Source organism: Gorilla gorilla, chromosome 4 (genome assembly GCF_029281585.2).
Source record: "Gorilla gorilla gorilla isolate KB3781 chromosome 4, NHGRI_mGorGor1-v2.1_pri, whole genome shotgun sequence".
NCBI lineage: Eukaryota > Metazoa > Chordata > Mammalia > Primates > Hominidae > Gorilla > Gorilla gorilla.
In genome coordinates, this window is record NC_073228.2 from 119,128,311 (window position 1) to 119,155,228 (window position 26,918).

Below are 26,918 nucleotides of genomic sequence, written 5' to 3' on the forward strand. Positions count from 1 at the left end.
TGTAAAAATGGACCTTTTTAGGTATCTGCCACAATCAGGCGTTATTTTTTTTTCTGGGGTAGCTAACATTTTGAGTCTTTAAAATAAGCAATATGGTTGAAGTTTAAAAATCTCAAAGAAATGTTTACTAGTCAAAGCATTTTTTCTACTGCCTCTTGGTTTCTCTATTCAAAACAATGTGGCCTTTGCTGGTAAGATGACTTTTTTCAAAAGTCTCAGTGGATCTGGATTGCTCACATTTCTGAGAAGTGGATACAGAGGACTGGACCCATAATCAGAGGCTTTTTGTCCCATTATGTTATTTGTGACGGAGACACGTTTGGTTATGAGGAATTCCAAATGTTGTTCTATTAATTGGGTAAAATCACAACTTCCTTTTTTTATTTTTATTTTCTCTTGAGACTAGGTCTCGCTCAGGCTAGAGTGCAGTGGTGCAATCACAGATCACTGTAGCCTCAACCTTCTAGGCTCAAGCAATCCTCCCACCTCAGCTTCCCAAGTAGCTGGGGCCACAGGTGCGTGGCACCATGCCCAGCTAATTTTTCTGTATTTTTTGTAGAGACAAGGTTTTGCCATGTTGTCCAGGCTGGTCTCAAACTCCTGAGCTCAAGTGAGCCATCCGCCTTAACCTCCCAAAGTGCTGGGATTACAGGTGTAAGCCACTGTGCCTGGCCAAAATTACTTAACTTTCAATGCCTCAGTTTCATCTTCTATTAGATTGTCGGGGGCGGGGAACTATAAACACACTTCATGGGATTGCTGTAAAGTTAATGAGACATGTTAAGTGTTTAGTACAGTGCCTAGAACATAGAAACACAGAATGAATAATAGCTATTATAATTATTACCTCTTTTTTTCTTTCTTCTAGAGCCAGAAACTTTTGATACCATTTTTCATGCTGTTGAACTTCATCTTGTGTTTTTCCAGGAAGGTGTTCTAGAACTTCTTCCATAAATGGTGGCTTCCCTTTATGTTTGTTTCTCACCTTTACAAAGTTCTGGTGATCATAATCATCCCAGGCACCTTGTCGCCCTCCTGTTTGCTGAAGGAATTTTTCAAAATCTAGTACCTCTTCTGGAAGAGTACTTGGTGTTACTTTGTCTACAGGAACTTTGCTTGAGATTGCTCTGAAAGCTTTCTCTGTTTCTGAATTACCCAAAGCCCATGTGTCAATTTTTCTTGATATGGCACTCAACTCATTATTAGTTGTCTTCTCTTCTTTAATTAGCTCTTCATATCTAAAATTTTAAAAATAAAGTTTGAATAAGAAGACAATCCATATTAACCCTTCATTTTCCATCAAATTTAAGATACCTGACTCTTTATATCATCTTCTCCATTTAACAGTATTAACATTTATAAATTTAAGCCTTAAAAGAGTCTCCTCAGAGATAAAAACAATCTTTCAAATTCTTATTTGGGATTTTATAGTAACTAAATATGAATAAAATTTCACTTTAAATATGAAAAGCCACCTAAAACTGAAAACAAGAAAGATATTATATTGCTTTTGTATAAGACTCAAATACATAATAACAGAATGCATTATATACAAAAACGTACTGGGGCCAGTTATTAAAAAATAAAGGTCAATAATTTTATATTAAAATGAGTTTAAAACATACATCAACCTCTGCTCTTCTTTAAAAGTGTTAATTGCATTTTCAATTTCTTCCATCATTTCTCTGAGCTTCTCAACAACTGTAAAAGAAACATGGAAAATTATTTTGTGCCATTTTCCCATATGGCTAGAAGTTAAATATTAGGAAGAAAAAGTGGAATGTTCTCCTAATTTTAAAATATTTCTTAGCCTAAGGCATAAGAAAGTTGTGCTCAAAAGTGAATTTTTATGATTGCTATTTTTTCTGATTACAGACATTTTCCCTATATACTCATATCATAATTATCTCCATTTTAGAGCTGAGGAAATGAAAGCTCAGAGATATCAAGTAACTTGCCTAAAATTACATAGCTAACAAGTGAAAGATCAAAGGTTTGACCCAACACCTGTCTGATTCCTAAGTCCATACACACTGAGACCTTTAATTTGTTGCTTTGATTCTCAGGAATGAATATTACAGTAAGCAAGGAGGTAGGGATATAATTTGTAGGATTTTTTTCCAAAAGCTAGCATTTGTCCTAAATCAGTTTAACCTTTCCTTATGTATTAGAAATGCCTCTCAAAGATAATTATTTCAAAAAGCAAATGAAGGGGAAACGCTGGGACAGGATTAAGGAAATCAATCTTTTTTCCCCTTAATTAGCTGTTTTTAAACCTTTCTATAACATAGATTCCCAATCCTGTAAATGTCACTAGTATGTGTTCTGCCTACCTTATAATTTCTAAGGATTTGATAATACTTTAACGGATACACACAGAAATGCCCGATTATAATTCTCCAGTGTAAACTTACTAAATCCTAACCAATAGAGTTTAGCTCCATTAATAAACTTATTAACTCCTAACCAATAAAGTAGAGTTTAGCTCCATTAATAAACTTAAGTCCTAACCAATAAAGTAGAATTTAGCTCCATTAATGCCAAATAGAAAATACTAACACATAAGAAAGATTATAATATCTAAATTTACTTACAATCAGGTGTAGGCTTCACATCTTTTAATTGATGCTGAAGTTTCTTTACATTATTATGTATTTTGGCCAATTGTTGCTGGATTTTTGCTCCTATAAGAAACAAGTATGCACTTTAAAATAATTCTGTGACAAATGTGGTTACAATTCAGGATTCTACATGTAAGACTGATCACTGTTAGTAAAAGCCAAGAGCAATTAAATAAAGAACAAAAGATAGTTATTTATGTCAAAACATTAATACTTTAAGTACCTTTGCTCTAAATAAAGCATCCTTCGATATCTTCCAATATTTAAAAGCATAATGGGTTAAGTCTTACTATAACCCGTGCTAAGGAAATGCCTTTTTTTCCCCTTCTGTGTAGATTGAGTTATTGGACATTGTTTTAGATGTAAATATTAGCAGTTTCAGCATAGTTTTTGTTCTTTAATAGTGTTTCATTTCTTTTTAATTTGTTATAATTTACAGAAATAGAATTTGGTCTTAACTCTATTGTGGGAATATTAAAACTATTTAGTTAATTCTGTGAATACTGAGAAACTTCCCATTGAGAATTAATTTCATCCAACCAAATCCTCTAGGAAAGGGGCAGGTGATACTCATTGTTATCACTGGCACGGCCCTGAGGAGGTGCCTCAGGTATCATTCAGTGGTATACTATGCCACAGGTTGCCAAGCTCAATCAAAGGACCAGCCAGGAGTAAAATATTAGGCCCACAATAAAGCCTGAAAAGTAAATGAGAGTCTCAACGATTCTTTCAAATCGTCTTTATCAGCATAAAGGATTCTTCTTTCATATTTTTTTCTGAAGGAATCATCTTACTTTAATATTTACTTAAATTACTAGGCTAATGTCAAAATATTCGCATTCTTATAATAGTAATATTATTATTTTATCATCTTGGGGTATTTTATGCACCCTCCTCTTTTTTGTTTTTGCAACTTTTCCACAAATAAGCACGAAGCACCAAAGGCTCTGTACAAAAGTCCTTAAAAGTAATTATTTTTTAAGAAAAAGTTTACCTATAGGTTTGCAGTCAGTGTGAATATCCAAAATAAACCTCTTAATACGTATATGACAACTTTGGCTTGCTCTGTGTTTTTCATTAAAATTCAAGAATTCCATAAAGGCAGAAACTTTTTGTAATTTACTTTGTAGGGTCTTACTGTTGAACTTTAGGTCAAGAAACCTCTCTAGTAAAGTAATTAGGAAAGTGTTTTTTGTTGTTTCATTTTAGCCTTAGTTTGATCAGCTACCAAAATATCACTACAGGGCTGATAATCTTTTTATTTTATTTATTCATTTGGATATATAGACAAATCATTTAAGTACAATATGACATAAATGCAGACTAAAATTGAGGTATGATATTGGAGGTAAGGAATAGGTATTTCTACTGCTTAGCTGTAATATATGAAGGCAAAACTTCTCTATACTAAGGCAAGCATTCTTTACTCTCCTAGACAGGAAAAACATAAAGTGTAGTAACACTACACTTTATAAGAGCAAAACTTATAAAAATAAGTTTTGAAAAGTTATAAAAATAAGTTTTGAAAAGTTATAAAAATAAGTTTTGAAAAGTTATAAAAATAAGTTTTGAAAAGTTATAAAAATAAGTTTTGAAAAGTTATAAAAATAAGTTTTGAAAAGTTATAAAAATAAGTTTTGAAAAGTTATAAAAATAAGTTTTGAAAAGTTATAAAAATAAGTTTTGAAAACTTATAAAAATAAGTTTTGAAAACTTATAAAAATAAGTTTTGAAAACTTATAAAAATAAGTTTTGAAAACTTATAAAAATAAGAGCAAAACTATAGAACAAAGGGAAATAGATTGGTACAAATAAAGTTGCCATAATAAAGGGAAAATCAAGTGACCTAAAATTTGCACAAAATTTTACTTATTGGCATTACTGAGACATAGAAAAATCAGCCTCCCAGTTGTCTACAAAAGAACTGAGGGAAATAAAGAAATATTGAATCAGGGGTGTCTCGGTTTTTCAATGTATCAAAGAAGGAAAATGATTCCTGCCACTGCTTGACAAAGGATAACTTTTTAAAACAGTGTAATCTTTTCTTTTAAAAAATAGTGCAACCTTGTATTTTGAAAGAAAAAAATCACTAAGAATTTATTTTAATTGATGATAAGGGAGTATCATGAGCAGTCTCATCTCTACATAGTAAGTCTTAATATTTTATAAAGCTTAGTTATTTGATAACCATTATTTTTCCTTTAAGAAATGCTAAGCAGCTTTTTTATTATAAAGATTTTACAACATACAGAATCTAACGCTACAATGAAACAAATATTCTCAAATTCTTTAAGGGTAACATTCAGTACACTATTGACAATGATTAATATTCATAACAAACAAAAGAATATAGTCGTATACAATCTATCTATAAGGTACATTTTTATATATTATCTCATCAGATGCACAGTACGGCTCTCCTGAGGTAGAAATGACAAGTTTTAGAATGTAGACAAGGAAACTCAGGTTTATGCAATTATGTGACTTGATCACTTCACACAACTGCTAATTATAGCTTTGAATCTGTTGATGCTTACTGAGTCCAGGGCTCAGTCAACAATGCCAGGGTAATGAGCTAACATCAGACAGCCCAGAAATCACTCTGCTTTTAAGAAATTTTAATAGCATTTGGTGGTGTGTCAACCAAAAAAATCCCCCGAATCCTCTCTTTCTTGTTAAATTGGAAGAAATATACAACAGAAAACAATCCAGTTAGTATGACTAAATAGTGACCCGAAAGAATAAACATGTCCCTAAAAGACAAATTTTACCAACTAAAATACAGAGAATATAACACAGTCAATAGAGAACTGACTCTATTGATAGAGAACACAATAAAGTCAATGCACAAAGACAAAGCACAGGGTAAAACTACAACTTTATATCACTCAACAGTTTTTAGTTCATCACAAACTCAACTTACTTTCTGTTTTCCTGCTGTGAATCAATTTATTTTCCAATTCTTCTAGCATACTATGCTCAATTCTGAAGTCACTTTTTTGGTTGTAGAAATGACTGTGTTTATCTTTTTCCATGTTAATTACTCTTTAGGAAAAGAAACAAATAGTATAAATATGATCTAAATATATTTTTAATAGTTTAAAATAGGAAGACACTCAATAATCAGTATTTTATATTTGGATTAATTCATCTATGGAATAAAAATAATTACTTTGGTTAATAAGGCTAAGTAATCAAAACATTAGTCAAAATAATAGCTAGAAGAGTTAATTTCAATCAAACACAACTATAATTTGAACTGCTATGTAAATCATAAAATGATAATTTAAGAAAATGTGGATATACATTTGCTTTGAAAATGCATAAGCTTTTGACTATTGATTCCAACTCAATCTCACTGGAGCCTGAAAATGGCCATCACTGCTGATGACTGCTTTCAATAGTAGATACTATTAATTTTGTAACCTTAGCCAAGATGGCTAACCTCTCCAGGTATGAACCTCCTCATCACTAAAATGTGAATAATAACAGCTCTCCACTATCTAATAGGGCTATTACTCACATCAAATGAGATAATATATGTGGGAGATCTCTGTACAGTACAAGTATACTACGGAAATGCAAGTTATTAATATTATTAATAAAACTAAAACTTCGAGAGACTAACCATCTACAAAGACAGGAAATTTCGGGTATTTAATGACTATTGTCTACATTTACTTCAGGGCTTCTTTCAGCACATCTTTGCCCCTTGAATTTAGTCTATCTAACAGTAAGGAGTTCTCATTGTTAGTTTGCACCCTAAGAGAAAACAAAAATAAAATAAAACACTACTGGGAAACTTTTTTGATTGGGCAAAGAAATTAATTCTCAAATTACCTTTTTTTTTTGAGACAGGGTCTGGCTCTGTCACCCAGGCTGGAGTGCCATGGTGCCATCTCAGCTCACTGCAGCCTTGACCTCCCTGGCTCAAGCAATCCTCCAACCTCAGTCTCCTGAGTAGCTGGGACTACAGGGGCGCACCACCATGCCCAGCTAATTTTTTTTTTTTTGATAGATATAGGGTTTTGCCATGTTGCCCAGGCTGGTCTTGAACTCCTGAGCTCAAGTGATCTGCCCACCTCGGCCTCCCAAAGTGCGTGAGCCATCATGCCCAGCCAAAATTAATTTTCTTCATGTGTTTCTTTCTCCCAGAAGTTGGAAATTAATATGAATATTTCTCCACTAATCTTGGATTTAATAAGTGGTGGAGCATCGCTGGCCATTTACTTAATTCACACAACCTGAGAGGCAACTATCTATACCGTAGAGTTTCCCAATCTTTTCCACTTTGCCACACATAGAGAATTTTTTTTTTTTTTTTTAGACAGAGTCTCGCTCTGTCACCCAGGCTGGAGTGCAGTGGTGCGATTTCAGCTCACTGTAACCTCCGCCTCCCTGGTTCAAGCAATTCCCCTGTCTCAGCCTCCAGAGTAGCTGGGACTACAGGCGCCTGCCACCATGACTGGCTAATTTTTGTATTTTTCATAGAGACAGAATTTTGCCATGTTGGCCGGGCTAGTCTCAAACTCCTGACCTCAAGTAATCTTCCCGCCTTGGCCTCCCAAAATGCTGGGATTACAGGCATGAGCCACCGCATCTGACCGCCCACAGAGAAAAATTTAATATTCATAAGACACACGGGGGTAGACAGATGAGACTGCCCCAGAGCCCACCACACTACTCCAAAGGCTGAGGGGATCATGTCTTAGCATGTGTGTTTAGGTAGCTTCTATTGTTTGTGAGAAGAAATAATGGGTAGATAAAGATATCAAATAGATTTCAGTCCCACCTGGCAACTCTAATGGACTGAGTCCTGTGTTGAGGACTGGGAAGTTCATCTAGGCTCTGGTTGCAGATGGGGAAAATTACTATGATAAAAAGAAACGTCTGCCATGGACACGGGATATGCTACAACTTCATATCACTCAACAGTTTTTAGTTCATCACAAACTCAACTTACTTTCTGTTTTTCCTGGATTAGAAATATTAACCTATAAGGATATTCAAAATATGCTAATTAATGGAGACAAGTCGACAAAAATGAAAACCTCCTCCTCAATAGAAGAAATGAAAATTAAAACTATATCAAAGTAACACTGCACACCTATCATATTGGCAAAAAAATCACAAATTTAATATATTTTGTTGACAAAACTGTGAGAAAAACATGTCTTCTCATACATTGTTGGTGGGACTGTTGTCTACGGAGGGCAATTTAGCAATATTTATCACATTTGCAAGTTCATTTATCTCTGACCCAGTATTTCCTTTTAGGAATTTATCCTGAAGATATACTTACAAACAAATAATGTTGACCTATGTGGGTATGGTAATTAATCGCAGCACTGTTTGTTACTAAAAAAAGATTGAATATAACCTAAATGTCCATAAGTATGGGCAGGTTAAATAAATCATATTACATTCATACACTGGAATATGATACAGTGGTACTCTGTTCTACGTACTGACAGGAAAAGATCTCCAAGATAACCTCTTTTTAAAACAAAGTTTTTGTAGGAAAATGTTAGACATATTCAAAAGTACAGAATGGTAAATTGACGCCCATCATATGATATGAATTTTATCTCACCCTGATTCAGCAGTTTTACCTCTCATTTCCTCTATCCATCTATCTTTGCTTTGCTCAGTTTAAGTATTTTCAAGTAAATCCATTACATCTACCTTTGCTTTGCTTAGCTTAGCTTAAGTATTTTCAAGTAAATCCACCACATTATGCAATTTCACCCCAACAAACTTTTGTGTGTGCCTCTAGAGAGTACTGATATTTGACTTACCTAACTATAATGCCATTATTGTGCCTAGCAAAATCTACAATTCCTTGTTATCTAAGATATACACTTAAAAAAATGCAGAGCAATATGGACGGTATGCTACCATTTATACAAAAAAGGAAAAATCTGAATATATATTTCTTTATAAACACATAAAATATCTGGGGAAGGATACATAAGAAACCAAAACTAGTGGGTTATCTGAGTGGAAAGGAACTGGGTGGCTTGGATGAAGAGTAAAACTGAGACTTTCCACTGGGTACCCTTTGATTTGTTTTGATTCTTGAACCATGTAAACATATTACCTATTTTAAAAATTTAAAAAAAGATATTATAGATTGTGGTTTTTTGTTTGTGTTTACGTGAATTGTTAGATAGAAACACTCTACAATGAGTTTTTCTAATATTCTTTCAGTGAGTTTTTCTAATGCCCTAAAACAGATGAAGAAGCCTTCTCAGAACTGTAAAACACACTGGTTGCTCCATCTATGGATATTAACCATTTGGTGGACATTACCCTATCTAGAAAGAAACATAAAACAGAACCTCTAACCTAGAATCTAATTCTATCTAGAGTAATGCATTTTGGAAATTTTACAGAATTGTATTTTTTCAAATTCTGAATACTAAAGATACAGGTATTAGCAACTTCAAGCATACAATACGTTATTATTAACTATAGTCACCATGCTGTACATTAGGTCTCTAGATCTTTTCTATTTTATAACTTGTACCCTTTGACCAACATCTCCCCATTATCCCCACTCCCACCTCATCACCCCCAGACTCCTGGTAATCACCATTCTATTCTCTGTTTCTGAGTTTGACTTTTTTAAGATTCCACATATAAATGAGATCATGCATTGTCTGTCTTTCTGTGTATGGCTTATTTCACTTAACATAATGAAAATCTCAGCTCACTTTTCTAAGAAAGTTGATCTTGAATATTCTCAACCCTTCACGCACACACAAGGTAACTATGTGAAGTGATGGATATGTTAATTAGCTTGATTGTGGTAATCATTCTGCAATGTATGTGTACATCCAGACATCACACTGTAGACATTAAATATATATAATTTTTATTTGTCAGTTATACCTCAATAAAGGTGGGGGAAAAGACAAAAGTATTATTTAAATGCAAGGAGAATTTAGTCTCCAAAAGCTACAATATGGTATAGCTTTTCAAAATTCTAACAGTACACTTTTTCATTGGTAGAATTTCTAAATAGAGAACTGCCACCAATTCTGATCCAGAGACCATTCCTTATAACAGGCTCCTTTTCTCATGTCCTTTGGCAAATTGATACTATGTAGGTTCAAAGCAACGTTTTGATAAAGCTCTCAACTGTAGGGTAGAGTGGGGTGCCTTGAGTTCTAATTCTTTTTAACATTCTTCATATTTATATGGTGGTACTGCTGACAACATTGAACATTCAATGAATATCAACGGTTGTTTAAAGAAAAAGTTCATATATATTGAAAATTTAAAATAAATGGCAGCTTCTCAAATAGCTTGGTCATAATGGGCAAAATGGATCTGAAAGGAGCAGAAACCAAGGAACTGAGATTAAAAAGCCACTCAAAAAAAAAAAAAAAGAGCACAGACTTTTCATTAAAATGATTCACTGTCTTCCTTAGTGAGATCACACCCACATATTCAAATAGGCTTGGTGGTGAACATCACTGGTTAGTAAGAAGAACAATGGCTTTCAGAGTGGCTGGAGCCAGCCTAAGAGTCCCTCAAACACCATTTATTAACCATGTAACCTATGGAAAGACGTTTATCCTCTATGATCCTCAACATCCTCATTTGTAAAACAGGAAGAAGAGCAATTTAAATATATGATGTTCGTCATTTATAAAACATTATAAAACACTTTCATATACACATAATAAAAAAACACAAAAACGATTCACTTCCTCAAAAAATTTACCAGGCGTTTAGTTATAAAGTGAAAATAGATTAAGTCTGTTATTCGTTATATAAAATCTAAAGAAACAGCTATTTTTTTCCCTTGAAATACACAGATTCAAAATTGTAAAAATAAAGGAAATTGAAATAACTCTACTTACAATTAACTTTATATTGAACAGCCTATTATTTCATACCTCCCGTCTTTCTCTTGTTATATTTGACAGGCTAGTGATTACAATTTTATAACTTAATGTAAGCCTAGGTAGGGTAGAGTAGAATTAATTTTTTATTGTCCATTATAAAATGGCTAGTAATGTTATTTGAAGATTATATTCTTATACTTACTGATTTTTAAATTTTTCTGCTGTGCGTACGAATTCTGCTTTCTTAGTCTGATTAACTTTCTGCTTCCAGTTTTGAAGATGAAAAGGACGAATTCCACCTGAAGTACTAAAACAGCCATCACTCTGCATTGAGAACAAGAAAAACTTAACAGTAATGAAAATAGTAAGATATAAATGTGGAATTTTTTCAGAGAGATAAAATGTCAATAGTTGAGTTTCCTGAAGGATAATTTTGGGGCCAATCTCACTTAACTCTTAAAAGTACATTTGTGGAAGAAGGAGTATCTATCAAATGAAGGAATATCTATCTTAAAATGCTAAACTGAGTATGAAATGTGAAATATCCAGGGATTATTTGCAAAATAATCTAATTCATTCAGTCGGTCATTTAACAAATATGTATTGAATACTATGAAGTGACATGGGCTACATTAGACACTAGGGAAACGATGATGATCTATAATAATATGGCCCCTGTCTGAAGGTCTAGTGAGGAAAAACAGATTTAAAGAGATAAGAGTAAACAAGCAATAAAATGAAAACTCCACCAGCTGCAATAAATGCTATTAAGAAAATAAATATTAGGGCTCAGATGGAGAAAGCGGAGAAAGGGTTTGCTTTTTTCAGTTACAATGGTCACAGAAGGTCTATTTGAGGGGATGACTTTAAGGAAGATTGAAGCCAGCCATGACAGGAGCAGTAGGAAAGTGTGTTCTAAGCAAAGGGATCCACATGTGCAAAAGCCCTAGAGCATGAAAGACTTTGCTGAGTTCAAGCAGAGAAAGGCCAATTGTGTCATGAGATTAGTAACGGTGTGGATCTTGGTAGGAGATGAAAGTAGAGAGGCAGGTATGTGCCAGATCATACAGATATTTTAGGTCACTTAGGGGGTCTGGATTTTATTGAAGAGTTTTGAGCAGGGAAATGCCATGATACATTTAACTCTTTAAGAACAATTTTCTGGCTATTTTTTTGGAGAGTAAATTGATGGGAGGTGTGGGGGTGGAGTGAGGCAAGACTGGAAGCAGGAGATCAATGAGGTACCTAGTACAGCTATAGAGACAAGGAATGACAGTGTCCAGGACTACTGGGCTGATAGAAAATAAAAGAAGACTCAATGTATTTTGGAGGTATCACCGAGAGGGATTGCTAAGCAATAAAAATGGGTTGTGGGGGACGAGGGGAAAAGGAAACAAGGCTTCAAATTTCCAGGAGCAAAAAAGAACAAAGTATTAAATCTAAATCTAGGAAATATATTTTAAGTCAAAATGTAGTTCACAGACCATAAAATATGTCTGTTTGAAGTGTACAATTCAGTGGTTTTTAGTGTATTCACAAAGTTTTGTAACCGTCATTACTATCCAGTTTCAGAATATTTTCATCATACCAAAAAGAAACCTCATACCTATTAGAGGTCACTCCCCATTCCCCTTCCTCCCAGCTCCTGGCAACCATTAATCTACTTTCTGACTCTATGGATTTGCATATTCTGGAGAATTTGTATAAATGGGTTCATACAATGTGTAGCCTTGTCTGACTTCTTTCACTTCACATGATGTTTTCAAGATCCATCCGTGTTGTACCATGAATCAATACTCCATTCCTTCTTACAGCTGAATAATACTCCATTATATGGGTCTACCACATTTTCTTTATCTACTCATCAGTCATTAGCTGATGGACAATTGTGGTGTTTCCATTATTTGGCCAAATTAATCTGAACATTTGTGTACATGTTTTAATGTGAATATATGTTTTCAATTCTCTTCATTATATACCTAGCAGCAGAATTTCTGGATCATAAAGTAACTATTTTTTTTTACTTTCCCATTTTGAAAAATTGGGTGGCATAGTGGGGCCTGGTGGCTCATGCCTCTAATTCTAGCACTTTGGGAGGCCAAGGTGGGAGAATAGCTTGAGCTCAGGAGTTTGAGACCAGCCTGGGCAACATAGCAAGATCCTGTCTGTATAAAAACTTAAAAAAAAATTAGCCAGGCATGGTGGTGTGAGGCCACCAGGAGGCCACCTCAGGAGGCTGAGGTGGGAGGATCACTTGAGTCCAGGAGATTAAGGCTGCAGTAAGCCATAACCACACAACTGCACTCCAGCCTTGGGGGACAGAGCAACACACTGTCTCAACAACAACAACAACAACAAAAAAGAACTGCCCTTTTATTGTTGAGCTGGAAGCATTCTTAATATACTGGATGTAAAAGTCCCTTATTAGACATATGATTTGTAAATATATCCCCCCATTCTCTGAGTTGTCTTTTCACTTTCTTGATAATGCCTTCGAAGCCCCCAAATTTTAAACTTTTTAAAGAATTGCCAGACTGTTTTCCACAGTGGCTGCACCATTTTACATTCCCACCAGCAATGTATGGGGGTTTCAATTTCTCCACAAGCTCACCAATAACTGTTATCGCCTGTCTTTTTTATTACAGTCATCTTAATGGGTATGAAGTGATTTCTCACAGTGGTTCTGATTAGTCCCTAATGACTAATGATGTTGAGCATTTTTTTCATGTGCTTATTGGCCACTTCTTTTAAGGAATGTCTACTTAAATCCTTTCCCTTTTTAAAAATTTGGTTATTTGTCTATTTATTGTTGAATTGTAACAGTTATTTATGTTACTCTACTTTTATGGGAGGCTATTGTTTTGAACAGAGCTCCTGCAGTAGGCCCCAACAGACCAGACAAAATCCATTTAAAAATAGAGTCACTCATGCTAAGTGCCACATGATCAAAATGAAACTTTGAGGAAAGAGGTAGATTTCCCCAACGGACCAATTTTTCCTGAAAACAAGAGATGCACAGCAACCAATCAGAAAGGGTCCAGTCAACCTGAGTCCGAGTAATAAGAAAAGCCTCTCTGCTTTTACCTTCATAAGTTACCCGAAGTAAACAGATGTTAACCAATCCTCTTTCCTTTTTTTTTTTTTTTTTTTTAATTAAAGTGGTGAGGGTCTTCTTATATTGCCCAGGTTGGACTCCTGGGCTCAAATGATCCTCTCGTCTCAGCCTCCTGAGTAGCTGAGACTACAGGCACATGCTACTGTGCTCAACCCCAATCTGCTTTTTTCTTTTTTCTTTTTTCTTCAAAATATTCTTTAATAATTGAGATTTTATTGGTTGTGTTGAAAATCAGTACATACACATTTCAATTTGCACACAATTTTTAACACAGGTACCAAAAATCTAAAATGCCATTTTTTTTCCCCCCGAGATGGAGTTTTGCTCTTGTCATCCTGGCTGGAGTACATTGGTACCATATTGGCTCACTGCAACCTCTGCCTGCCGAGTTCAAGCAATTCTCCTGCCTCAGCCTCCTGGGTAGCTGGGATTACAGGCGCCCACCACCACGTCCAGCTAATTTTTGTATTTTTAGTAGACACAGCGTTTTGCCATGCTGGCCAGGCTGGTCTCGAACTCCTGACCTCAGGTGATCTGCCCACCTTGGCCTCCCAAAGTGCTGGGATTACAGGCATTAGCCACCGCACCCAGCCACCATGTACTTTTAAAAGTTACTCCAGTGACTTTCCAGCTTAAATTTGGAGGGAAATTTTCCTTAAGAGGTGATCAAGTACCAGTATCTTCACATGTTGATAAGCTGTTAAATACATCCCAGCAACTCACAATTTAATACCATATACACTACAAACTCTAATTTTCAGTCTTTCACAACACACTAACAATGTTATTAGGAAAATATAGGACTACCATAACCAAAGATGTCACAGAGTGCACACAATTCTGACAGGGAAAGCCATGATCAAAGAGTGCTTTTTATAAGGAAACAATTCTACTAAAAAATAACATGGGAATGGAAGTAATTTAAAATGTTCAAGACATCAAATGCAGGACCGTGACTCCATATCGCCATTTAGTATGCTTAGTATTAGAAGATATAAGAACTAACCCCCATCTATGGAATGCTATGCTGACACCCAAGACAGTCAAAGCCTCCCATAATTGAATATCCCACACTATTTTCTGGTTGTACCAAAAAATAAACAACCAGCAAATGATTTCACCTCTTAAAGCATTTACACTTAAAAAATAGGATGCGGTGGGATTCCCTCCTTCTTAAAAATGTTCCCTGAGTGACTAAAAAACTTGCATTTACCAGATAGTTGATAAAAATATTCCTCTGGATTGTACAAGGAGGGAGACAGGGACTACTAAGACACAGTAGATGATATTAATCAGACTGGCTTCCTTTTTTTTTTTTTTAACCAAATTCATTTTATTGCCAGACAGACTTGGCTTCTTTCCCTCAGCTTTCATCAAAGGCAGGACCCTCTTTGGTTTTAGTTTCTTCGTTTTCTGCAGATAAGTCTTCTTTAGTTTATTGGTTAGCCACTTTGGCCAGTTTTCCTTTTGTTCCCCTTTTCCCTTAGGTTTGCACTTTGTGTCTGAAGACTTATCCTTTCATGACTGCCCTTTTTGGCTTCATTTCTGCTTTTGTAGGAGCAGGTTTAGATGACAATTCCAAGAATCTCCTCTTGGGCTCTTCCTTCACTTCCCCTTCTGCTGAGCTGACCTTCCGCTTGGGCTTCTTAGCAGCAGGAAAGGCGCCTGCCTGGTGCTCAGTGCTTGCAAGCCCTGGTGTGTGAGCCTCTGTGGAGCTGGGCTAACTGGCTGTTGCCGCTCCTCCTGCCACCTCCGCGGCTGAGATCCCCACTTTTTTCTATTGTTTCTGGGTTTTTTATTCCTACTTTACAGAACCCACTGTTCTGTCATGCCCTGTGGAAATTCTTACTCTATTTTATAGAATGGGATGCTGCCCCAATTCATGAATCGCAAATAAAAGCCAATTCGATCTAAATTGAACTAAATCTGTTGTAACTTTGTTCAACATATATTTTAGATGTAAGACCCTTATCAACATATAATTTGCAAGTATTTTCTCCCATACTCTGACTTATCGCTTAACTTTCTTAATAATGTTCTTTTGCAGCGGCTTAATCCCGGCTCACTGCAACCTCTACCTCCACCTCCCCAGTTCAAGTGATCCTCCTGCTTCAGCCTCCTGAGTAGCTGGGACCACAAGCACACACCATCAAGCATGGCTAATTTTTGTATTTTTAGTAGGGATGGGGTTTCGCGATGTTGGCCGGCTGGTCTCAAACTCCTGGCCTCAAGCAATCTTCCTGCCTGGGCCTCCCAAAGTGCTGGGATTACAGGCATGAGCCACTGCACGTGGCCTAAAGCACAAAAGTTTTTTAATTTTGATGGAATCCAACGTATCTATTTAGTCTTTGGCTACTTGTGCTTTAGGTGTCATACAGGGGAAACTACTGACTGACCAAAGGTCATGAAAATTCATGCCTGTGTTTTATTCTAAGTTTTTTAGACCTGCATTTAGATCTTTGATCAGATTACATATTTTTCAAATATGGTGTGAGGTAGTTCAGCTTCTGTAGGTGGTTATTCAATTGTCCAAACTTTTGTTGAAAAGACTATTCTTTTCTTATTGAATTGTCTTGGCACCCTTTTGAAAATCATCTGCCCATAAATCTGTAGGTGTATGTCTTGACTCTCATTGATCTATATGTCTATTGTCTATCCCTATGCCAGTACCATAGTTTGATTACTGTGGCTTTGAAGTTAAATTCTGAATTTAACAAGTGTAAGTCCTTCAACTTTGTTCTTCTTTTTCAAGACTGTTTTGGCTATTTTGGGTGCCTTGCATTTTCCATATTAATTTTAAGATCAGCTTGTACATTTCTGCAAAATAATTTTAAAAAGGCAGCTAAGATCTTTACAGAGATTGCACTGAATCTGTAAATCAATTTGGGGATTATTGCCATCTTAACAAAATGAAGTCTTCAAAATCATAAACATTAAGTATTCATTTATATGTCTCCTTTAATTTTTTGAATAATTTTTATAGGTTTTAGAGCATAAGTTTTAAGCTTCTTTTGTTAAATTCATCCCTATGTATTTTAATCTTTGTGATACTATTATCAATGGTATTTTTTCTTAATTTCATTTTTGAATTGTCCATTGCTAGTGTATAGAAATACAACTGACTTTTGTATATTGATCTTGTATTCTGCAACCTTGCTATACTTGTTTATTAGTTTTCTAGTAAGTTTTTTGTGTGTGTGTGTGAATCCCTTAGAATTTTTAATATATATTAGGTCATCTGTGAATAAGTATCATGTTACTTCTTCCTTTCCAATATGAATGCTTTTTATTTGCTCTTCTTGCCCAATTGCCCTAGTTAGAACTTTCAGTGAGGAAATTGGTAAGAGTGGACAATTTTGCCTTGTTCCTGATCATATGGAAACAGCTTTCCATATCTGATCATTAAGTAATACGTTACTTAATGATGCCTCTATCAGGTTGAGAAAGTTCTCTTCTATTGACAGTTTGTTGACTGGATAATCTGAATTGACCTATCTTCATGAAAGGGTGTTGGATTTTGTCAATTGCTTTTCTGCTTCTATTGGGATGATTATGCGGTTTTGCCCTTTATTCTATTAATATGTAGTATTATATTAATTGATTTTCATATCTGGAATAAACTGCAATTGATCATGGTGTATAATCCTTTTCATGTTTTTAGATATGTTTGCTAGTATTTTGTTGAGTATTTTTACATCTGTATTTATAACAGATACTATTCTGTATTTTTCTTTCTTGAGATGTTTTTGTTTGATTTTGGTATCAGGGTAATAATGGCCTTACAGAATGAGAAATGTTCATTAAAAATGTTCCTTCCTCCTCTATTTTCTGAAAAACATTTGTTACAAACAAAAATACATTTATGCTGACTTTCATATTTACCTATATATTTGCAGTACTCTATTCACATTATTCTTCATGTGGATTCAAGTTACTGTCTAGTGTCCTTTTATTTTAGCTTGAAGGACTCCTTTTAATGTAGGGCAATTATGCTAATGATAAGTTATTTTGGCTTTTGTTTGCCTCAGTATGTCTTAAATTCTTCTTCAATCTTACAGAATAATTTTGCTGTACAAAGAACAACTGGCTGGCAGTCTTTTTCTATTTTATGTCATCCCTCTGCCTTTTGGTGTCCATGGTTTCTGATGTGAAAACAGCTGTTAATCTTATTGAGGAATTCCTTATATGTAATGAACTGTTTCTTTCCTGGTGCTTTCAAGACTTTTTGTCCATATTTATTGGCAGGTTTATTACGATGTGTCTAGATATGAATTTCTGTGAGTTTATTCTACTTAGAGTTCATTGAGCTCCATCCATATGCAGGTTAATGTTTTTCATCAAATTTGGGAAGTCTTCTATTATTCTTCAAATATCGGTTTTCCTCCTTTTTTCTCCTTTCCTTTCTTTCTGGGACTCTCATTATGCACATGGTAGTATGCCTAACGGTATCTCACAGATCTCAGACTCTGTTAATTTTTCTTCATTCTTTTCTTGCCTCTGTTCTTCACTCTGGATAATGTGAATTGACCTATCTTCAGGTTTGTTGACACTTTCTTCTGCCACCTCAGATCTGGTGTTGAGTCTCTCTAGTGATGTTTTCATCTGAGTTCTTGCATTTTTTAACTCCAGAATTTCTACTTGATTCTTTTTTAAATGTTTAATTTCTTTAAAGATTTCTATTTCATTCCCACACTTTCTCTTAGTTCTTTAGATATGGTTTCCTTTAGTTCTTTGAACATATTTAAATAACTGTTTTGAAGTCTTTGCCTAGTATGTCCAATAGCCAGTATTCCTCAGAGACAGTTCCTTTTTACTGTTTTCCCCATGTGTGAACCATACTTTCTTGCCATGTCTCATAATTTTGTTAAAGACTGGACATATAAAATAATATAATGGACAACTCCAAAAATGAGATTATCTCCCCTTAGCAGGGTTTGTTTTGTTGCTGTTTGTTTGGTCACTTTAAACTAATTCTGTAAAGTCTGTAGTCTTGGTCAGGTGTGGCAGTGAAATCTCTGGTTGGTTAGCTCAGTTGTCAGACAATAATTGGTCAGAGATTTCCTTAGATGCATTGAACCACTATGTGTCCTAGCCTTTGCTACCTTTGGGAAAGGGGGTCTGTATGCATGCTGAAGCATACCTCCTACATGCAGGCAGGCAGTTTACAACCCTACCTTAGTATTTACTTTCTGCCAGCACAGTGTTTCAAAGACAAACAAGGATGAGGACTGAGAGCTTCTTAGGTCTTTCCTGGTGTCTCCTATTGCTGCTGTAACAAACTCACCATAAGTGCAGTGGCTTAAACAACACAAATTTATTGCCTTATAGTTCTGGAGGTCTAGTCTAAAATCAAAGTGTGAACCTGGAGGACATTACGCTAAGTGAAACAGAGATGCAAATCCTGTATAATCTCACTTAAACTGCACGTGGAATCTAACACAGAGTAGAACAATAGTTGCCAGAGGCTGGTGGGGAAGGCAAGGAAGGAAATAGGGAGTTGGTCAAACGGTGCAAAGTTTCAGATAGACAGGAGGAATGTTTTGAGATCTACTGCACAGTAGGTTAACTATACTCAGTAATAATGTATTGTGTATCTCAAAATAACAGAGTAAATTTCAAATGTTTCACCAGAAAAAAATAAGTGAGGTGACAGATATGTTAATTATTAGCCAGGTTTAATCATTCCACATTGTATACATATATCAAAACATCACATTGTACCCCATAAATGTATATAATTATGATTCGTCAATTAAAAATAATGTTAATTAAAACAAAGGTGTTAGTAGGGCTACATTCATTCTGGAAGCTTCAGGGAAGAATCCACCCCCTTACCTTTTTTTCCAGCATCTAGAACCACCTTAATTCCTTGGCTAATGGCCCCTTCCTCACATCACTCCATCCTCTTCCTTCCATCATCACATCTCCTACTTCTGACTCTGATCTTCCTGCGACTCTCTTATAAGGACCTTTGTGATTACACCAGGTCCACTCAGATAATTAAGGTATTTAATTTATCTTAATCACACCTGCAAAGTCCCTTTTACTATGTAAGATTACACAGTCACAGGTGAAAACAGTTATTATTGAAGGGTTATTTCAGGCAGCCAAGGAACATAAAATTCAGATCATCAGAGGGAAGGTCCTTAGAAACAAAACAGAAGACAGAGCCTTATGCTGGTATAAAACCAGCATCACACTAATGTGATACTGTTAAAGATACTTCAAAAAAGTCATAATTCAGCAACTACAACGATCAAGAGAACAGCTGGTAACAAGAAGGAAATGACATTGGAGAGGAGGATAGAGATTTGCGGTCTTCAGTTTTGAAAGGCAATAGCTAAGAGGGGTTATGAACAAATAATATACAAATATTAAAAAGCATGGAAAATGTGTTAACTTTTCATAATGAGTGAGGAATTCATGAGATTCCACACCCTCAGGATATTGTAAAATAAAATACAGTATAAAATAGTTCTAAAACTTCAGAGATATTTACTCCAAAGTAATTTAAAGACACTGTGATGGACTGAATTGTGTTCCCTCAAAATTCCTATGTAGAAGGCCTGATCCCCAAATAACTCTATCTGGAGATGGGGCCTTTATGTTAAATGAGGTCATTAAGGTGGGGACCTAATTTGATAGAACTGGTGTTCCTATAAGAAGAGATGCCAGAGATCTCTTTCCTCTTGTAACAGAGAAAAGACTATGTGAGGACACAGTGAGAAGGTGGCTGCCTACAGGCCAGGAAGAGAGGCCTCACCAGAAACCAACCCTAAGGGCAACTTGATCTTGAACTTCTAGCTTCTAGAACTGTGAGAAAATAAACTTTTGTTGTTTTAGCCACCAAGTCTGTAGCATTTTGTTATAGGAGCCCTAGCTGACAGGAACTTTAGATATTTTGGTAGACATCTCTAGTATCATGAGATTGCCACCAGGAAAATTATCTCTTCTCAAGAAAATACTAGTTGGTTTCAGTGTTAAAGTCAGTAGGAATATTCGTTCATTTAATCATATGACAAATATTCAAGTTCGGTGTTAGGCTGTAGAATTTGTGTGTATAGGTATGTGCGTGTGGTATGCTGGGGAAAGTACAAAAATGGATAACATGTAAACTCCTAAACATTATCACAATATAGCATGCAGTAATTCTGTTTTGTTTTGTTTTGTTTTTTTAAAAAAGCCCAAACACACGTGAAGAATTCTACCTAACTATGCTGAGGTAGATTCTCAACAATGAGGCTCTGCTTTCCCTACTAAAGTGGTAAGAAAGTATACACCATGGTTCTCAATCTCAGCACTGCTAACTTTTGGACCAGATGATTTTTGTTATGGGTGGCTGTTCTCTGGCCTCTATCCATTAGATGCTAGCAGCCCCTCAACACCCCCCTGCTCCCCACTCTGACAGCCAAAAATGTCTCCAAACATTGCTAGATATCCTCTAGGGGATTGATAAAATATCTGAAAGAGCTCCACAGGTGATCTGATCCAACCCCTGAGAAGGCAAATATCACAAAAGTGTGCATCAATAACAACATTAGGCAACTCGCAAGAAATGCAGATCAAAAGATAGAACATTGCTACAAGAATTTAGAGAAATGACGGAGAAAGCCAGCAACATGGTGTCACACATTTTTTTGAGCATAGTACTTAAAAATACTTTAGGTATTATGTATTTTTATATATTTTATATTTTTTCCTGAGATACTTGGGCCAGAGTTAGAATAATAAAGAGAATTATAGAGGATGTGTGAGAAAATTTGCCGTAGGTGGAATTTCCTGAAGGTCTACGAGTAAAGACACTGTATTTCCTTAAAGGAGGAAAAAGATGGAACCTCTCCTCAGCTCATGACAGCCTTCCTTCAGGTTTACATTGATCCACAAATTATTTAGTAAGTGCATACTACGTTCCAGGCACTGCACAACAGGCATAGTTCTTGGTGCTGGGAATACAATAAAGAATAAAATTTCCAATACTTTCTGCCCTCATGGAGCTTACATTCTCATGGGGGTGCGAGGGAGGGTGAGGGGTGTGAGGAGAAACATAAACAATAGAAATAAAATATGTAATATAATATATGGTACTAAGTGCTATGGGGAAAAATAAAACCAGAAACAGGGACTGGGTGTGCCGCGTAAGGGGATTCAGTTTAGGGAGATCATGGAAAGTCTCGCTGAGCTGATAACATCTGAACAAAGATACCTTGTCCTCACCACCTAGAAAGCGGTCCTAAGCCGATCACTGGAAACACCTCTGCCTCCGACCATCCCATATTGTCTTTCTCCTTGTGTTCCCAGCGCCGGTACAGTAACAGAGCTGCCACCAATTACTGAGCACAGAGTCCCCCTCCAACCAAGCACTGTGCCAGGGGCTCCCCAGACACAACGTTAGTCCAAAGCTCGGGAGGTGCATGTTACTATTCCCAATTTTTAGAGAAGAAAGTGAGTCGCCGACAGCATATGTTCTTATCACGCGGCTAGGAAGCGGCAGAGCCGGGTTCCCACCCAGGTCTTCCTCGACTCCGAAACCACATGGAGGCGGCTCTGCAAAAGCTGTTAAACGCACAAGCCAACAAAGAGCAACGCCCAGCGCGTGCCAGGCCCCGAGCAGGGGAGGCGAACGCCGCGCCTCCCGCCGGCGCTGCAGAGGGCACCTGTTCAGCCAGGGCCTGCAGCCCCTCGCCTGCCGCCAGAGCAGCTCTCGGTTCTCCCGGATTTACCTGTTGAGGCGCTGGCGTCGCTCCCACGCCGGTCCCGGTGGCCGCGCCCGCCCCTGCCACAGCCCCGGCTACCGCGGTGGCCGCAGCCGCTACCACAACCGTCGTCAGTGCGGCCATGTTTACCCGCCGAGCTACTCGGGCCGCGGCGGCCACCGGTGCCTGGGGATTCGTGGCAGGCGCACCCTGGCCTCTGCAGACAGCTCCCTGCGCTGCGGGCTTGGCCGGGATGCAGGGCGGGGCCGAGATGTAGGGCGGGGTCGGGATGCAGGGCGGGGCTGAGATGCGGGGGTGCAGGGGGTGCGGGAGGGGCGGGACTGGGGTGCAGGGCGGGGCCGAAATGCGAGGCGGGGGCCGGGATTCAGGCGGGGAGGGGCGGGGCGAGGGAGGGGCAAGGTGCCGGGCGGAGCCGGGATGCAGGGGAGGGGCGGGTCTGGGGTTCTGGGGCGGGCAGGTGTGGGGGCGGGGCGGGGCGGGCGGGTGTGGGGGCGGGGCGGGGCGGGGGCTGCGCTTTGCCCTGTCGCGGGTTTATATACCCTTTGGGCACTTAACCGACTGTGCCATCCCAGTCCCATACCTGTCAAGAAAATTCATTGTCTTACATCGTCCTTAAATTTTATTCGTGTTATAGTCAATATATACATATTTTTACCTAATATACATCCGCTTTCTAGGTTTCTACTTAGCGCTGCTGAGACTGAGTCTAAATGAAAAAACATTATCAATGGATTCTAACAATAAATCATATTTTAGATTTTTAAAGAAAAAAACCCAGCTTGCTCCACAGAACCAGATATCAGAGGCAGGAATGCCACAGTTACATTCCTAGGACTTGGTCAATGAGAAGACAGATTCCAAAAATACAGTGCTGGGAAGTTGGAAAAAAGCCACAGATGACGCTTCCAATCAAGACAACCTGTGGCAACTGAGCTGATTTCTGTAGGTACTACCTTTTCCCCCTTTATAGAAATCGATTCATTCAGTCAGTCAATATGGAGCTCCTAGCATATGTCAGGCACTGTTCTAGGCCTTGGGAATTCATTGTTGAATTAGACACATAGGTAAGGTTCCTTCACCTTTAACAAGTAAACAAATAGGTATTTATTGAGCAATTCCTTTATGCCAGGGCTGTTATAAGTGCTTTATATGCACTTTTGCATTTAATCTTCACAAATAACTTCATGAAGTAGGTACTATTATCATCTCCATTTCAGTGATAAAGTTAAGGATCACATGGCCACACAGGTAGAGGGTAGGATACCTATCTAGACAGCCTGACTCCAGAGACCATCCTGGTAGAGGTATTAAACAGGCAGCGAGATAAACGCCTCTGGAGCCCAGGAGAGAGAGAGCTAAAGATACGAATTTGACCTTCGTATAGAAAATATTTGAAATAAGACTGAATGAGCTCACCCAGGGTGAGTATAAATTGAAGTCCGAGAACTAAGCCTAGGCCACTCCGAGAAGGTGACCACGGACAAGAGGAGAAGGGGACCAATATGGAGAGATCTGTGAGAAGGGAGGAAAACCGGAAGTCTGTGGAGGGAAGTTTTTGCAGAAGAGGCCGGACGTGGTGGCTCACGCCTGTAATCCCAGCACTTTGGGAGGCCGAGGTGGGCGGATCACGAGGTCAGGAGATGGAGACCATCCTGGCCAACATGGTGAAACCCCATCTCTACTAAAAATACAAAAATTAGCTGGGCGTGGTGGCGCGTGTCTGTAGTCCCAGCTACTCGGGAGGCGGAGGCAGGAGAATTGCTTGAACCAGGGAGTCGGAGGTTGCAGTGAGCCAAGATCGTGTCACTGCACTCCAGCCTGGTGACAGAGTGAGACTTCGTCTCAACAAAAAAAAAAAAAAAAGAAGAAGAAGAAGAAGAAGATGGGAGAAGAAGAAGAAGAAAGAAGAATGGAGGAGAAGAAGAAGAAGGGAGAAGGAGAAGGAGAAGGAGAGGAGAGAAGAAGGAGAAGGGAGAAGGAGGAGAAGGAGGAGCAGGAGGAGGAGAAGGAGGAGAAGGAGAAGGAGGAGGAGGAGAAGGAGGAAGAGGAGAAGGAGGAGGAGGAAGAGAAGAAGAAGGAGAAGAAAGAAGAAGAAAAAGAAAGAAGAAGGAGGAGGAGGAGAAAATGATCAGCTGTGTGGTTCACTACCTAGAGGCTGAGTGAAGGGGTAACAAAGAAATGATGGTTGCATTTGGCAACAGGGAGGCGGTGGGCTTATGGGGTAGGTAGACCAAAGCCTGGCTGACTGCATTGAGGAGATAATGGAGGTGACGAGGTAGAAACAGTGTTTTTCGCTATGATTTTGATTGATTTTGTGATGCAGGTGATCAGAGAAATGAAGTGGTAGCTGGGGAAAGATGTGTGATCAAAGAGGGTCTTTGTTGTTGTGTTGTGTTTCAAGGTAGGGACTAGTAGAAGGAGTTTTTCATGCTGCTGGGAATTATCTAGTGGAAACAGAAGTTTGATGCTGCAGGACAGAGGCAGTCAGACCCTCTTGAAAGTAAGGCTGATGGAGTCCAGAGCATAAGTGGGAGGTTTGGTCTTTGATAGAAGCACAGACTCTTCTGACACAGGGAGGTAGTGGGTGGGGACTATGGGGAGGCCAGAGAGTCCTGCATACATGGGTTGCAGCACAAGGTAGTTAGAAGATTTGGAGGGAGGAGATGGTTGGCCCCACCTCCCCACCCCTGTGTGAAGCAGGAGGAAGTAAGTCACTTGGGTGTATTGAGAAGGTAAAACTTTTTTAATTTTTGTATTACCTTTTATCCAAATGAGCCCTGTTACTATAGCACTGTCTGAATTCCTGTAATTATTAGTCCAGAATTATCTTGCAGCCTCGGAAAAAAACAAGTCAACCAACGATTTGAGTTGAGTGGTCTTTTACAATTTTAATACTGCCACTAAAAATAAAGACAAGCCTAAGATCATTTTGCACTTCCTATTGTTGTTAGAGTATATCCTGCACTGGATATCTAGAGTACTGTGTTCAGAAGTTTTCTGAAATCACCCTTTTCTCTATGTGCTATGGAATCAATTTGATATATATTTCAGTTCTTTTGATTACATTTGTGTTCAATTTCAATGTTTCCTTTTTTGTTTTGTTTTCTTTCAATTTACTTTTTTAAAAAAATAAGTAAGTTATGTATAACATGTATAAAGTCAAAACTCTATGACAAGGTATGTTTAAAGAAGGCTTACTCCCCAACATATCCTCTCCATGGCCTTTCAACTAATCCTCTATGGTAAATAATTGTGTTAATTTCTGGTTCTTTTTGTTTCATTTGCAAAAGAAAAAAAAGGTAAATAGACAAATACATTTTTCTTTTTCTTTTTTTTCTTACAAAAACATCTAGCATATTATATTAGCGTTCTAGGGCTGCATAACAAAGTGCCATAAACTGGGTAGTTTATAACAACAGAAACTTATTCTCTCATAGTGTAGGAGGCCAGAAGTTCAAAACCAAGGTGTGGGCAGGTCTGGTTTCTTCTTGGGGGCTTAATGGGAAAATCTGTTCCATGCCCCTCTCCCAGCTTCTGATGATTGCCAGCAATCTTGAGACTCCTTGGCTTGTAGAAGCATTACTCCAATTTCTACCTCCATCGTTGCACAACACATATCTGTGTCTCTGTGTCCAAACTTTCCTCTTATAAGAATACCAGTCACTGGTTTAGGGCCCATTCTAATGCAGTATGACCCCATTTTAACTTGATTACATTTGGAAAGACCCCATTTCCAAATCAGGTCACATTCACAGGTACCAGGGATTAGGACTTCAGCATATCTCTTTCGAGGACACAATTCAACTGATAACACATGTATTATACTCTTGAAATTTTTGCTTAACAATATATACTGCACCTTGAAATTTTTGCTTAACAATATATACTGGAACTTGCTTCATGTCAGTTCACAGAAATTTTCTTAAATTTTAAAAATTAAATGCATAATCCTCCATTATTTTATTCAGCCAGTCATCTGCTAATATTTAGGTGATTTCTAAACTTTTGTTGCTGCAAGTAATGATTCATAAGTATTTCATATTTGGGAAAGTGATTATCTTCAGTAGAATAGCTAGGTCAAAGATTAAATGCAAACGCAACCTAGTTAGATATTGCTAAATTCCTCACCATAGGAGTTGTACCATATTGCACTGCCACTAACAATGTGTGAGGGTACTTGCTTCTTTATTGCTTGAGATCTTAGTATTTAAGTTGTTGGATTTTTGAAAATCTAAAGAGATGAAAAATGGTATCTCTCAGTAAGTTTAATATGGGCATACCTGTTTTTATTGTGCTCCACTTTATTGTGCTTTGCAGGCACTGCATTTTTTACAGATTGAAGGTTTGTGGTAATCCTGTGTCAAGCAAATCTATTGGTGCCATTTTTCCAACAGCATTTGCTCACTACGTCTGTGTGTCACATTTTGGTAATGTGATGGTATTTCTCGAAATATGCTCACAATATTTCAAACTTGTTTCCTATTATGGTGATCTGTGACCAATGATGTTTGATGTTACCATTTTAATTGTTTTGGGACACCATGAGGCATGCCGAACTTAATAAATGTTTTGTGTATTCTGACTACTCCACCAATTGACCATTCTTCCATCT

At 37.5% G+C, this 26,918-nt stretch overlaps 1 protein-coding gene and 1 pseudogene across 3 annotated transcripts in view; both read right to left on the minus strand.

Moving 5' to 3' along the window:
* CCDC112 (coiled-coil domain containing 112) overlaps window positions 1–22,658 on the minus strand; it is a 29,806-nt gene extending 7,148 nt beyond the window's left edge. For 2 of the 3 annotated variants that reach the window (XM_031011726.3, XM_031011725.3), the window contains exons 1-6: window positions 22,313–22,658; window positions 10,680–10,801; window positions 5,545–5,666; window positions 2,595–2,684; window positions 1,626–1,701; window positions 848–1,238 (exon numbers count right to left, since the gene is read on the minus strand). In XM_031011726.3, the coding sequence (XP_030867586.2) occupies window positions 848–1,238; window positions 1,626–1,701; window positions 2,595–2,684; window positions 5,545–5,666; window positions 10,680–10,801; window positions 22,313–22,429 (918 nt within the window). In that variant the 5' untranslated portion in view covers window positions 22,430–22,658. Of the gene's footprint in view, window positions 1–847; window positions 1,239–1,625; window positions 1,702–2,594; window positions 2,685–5,544; window positions 5,667–10,679; window positions 10,802–21,795; window positions 22,116–22,312 lie in introns of those variants that run through there. The other variant, XM_031011728.3, reaches the window with a different exon arrangement.
* On the minus strand, window positions 10,833–18,194 carry LOC129533980 (non-histone chromosomal protein HMG-14-like; annotated as a pseudogene).
* Window positions 22,659–26,918: the final 4,260 nt, after the last annotated feature.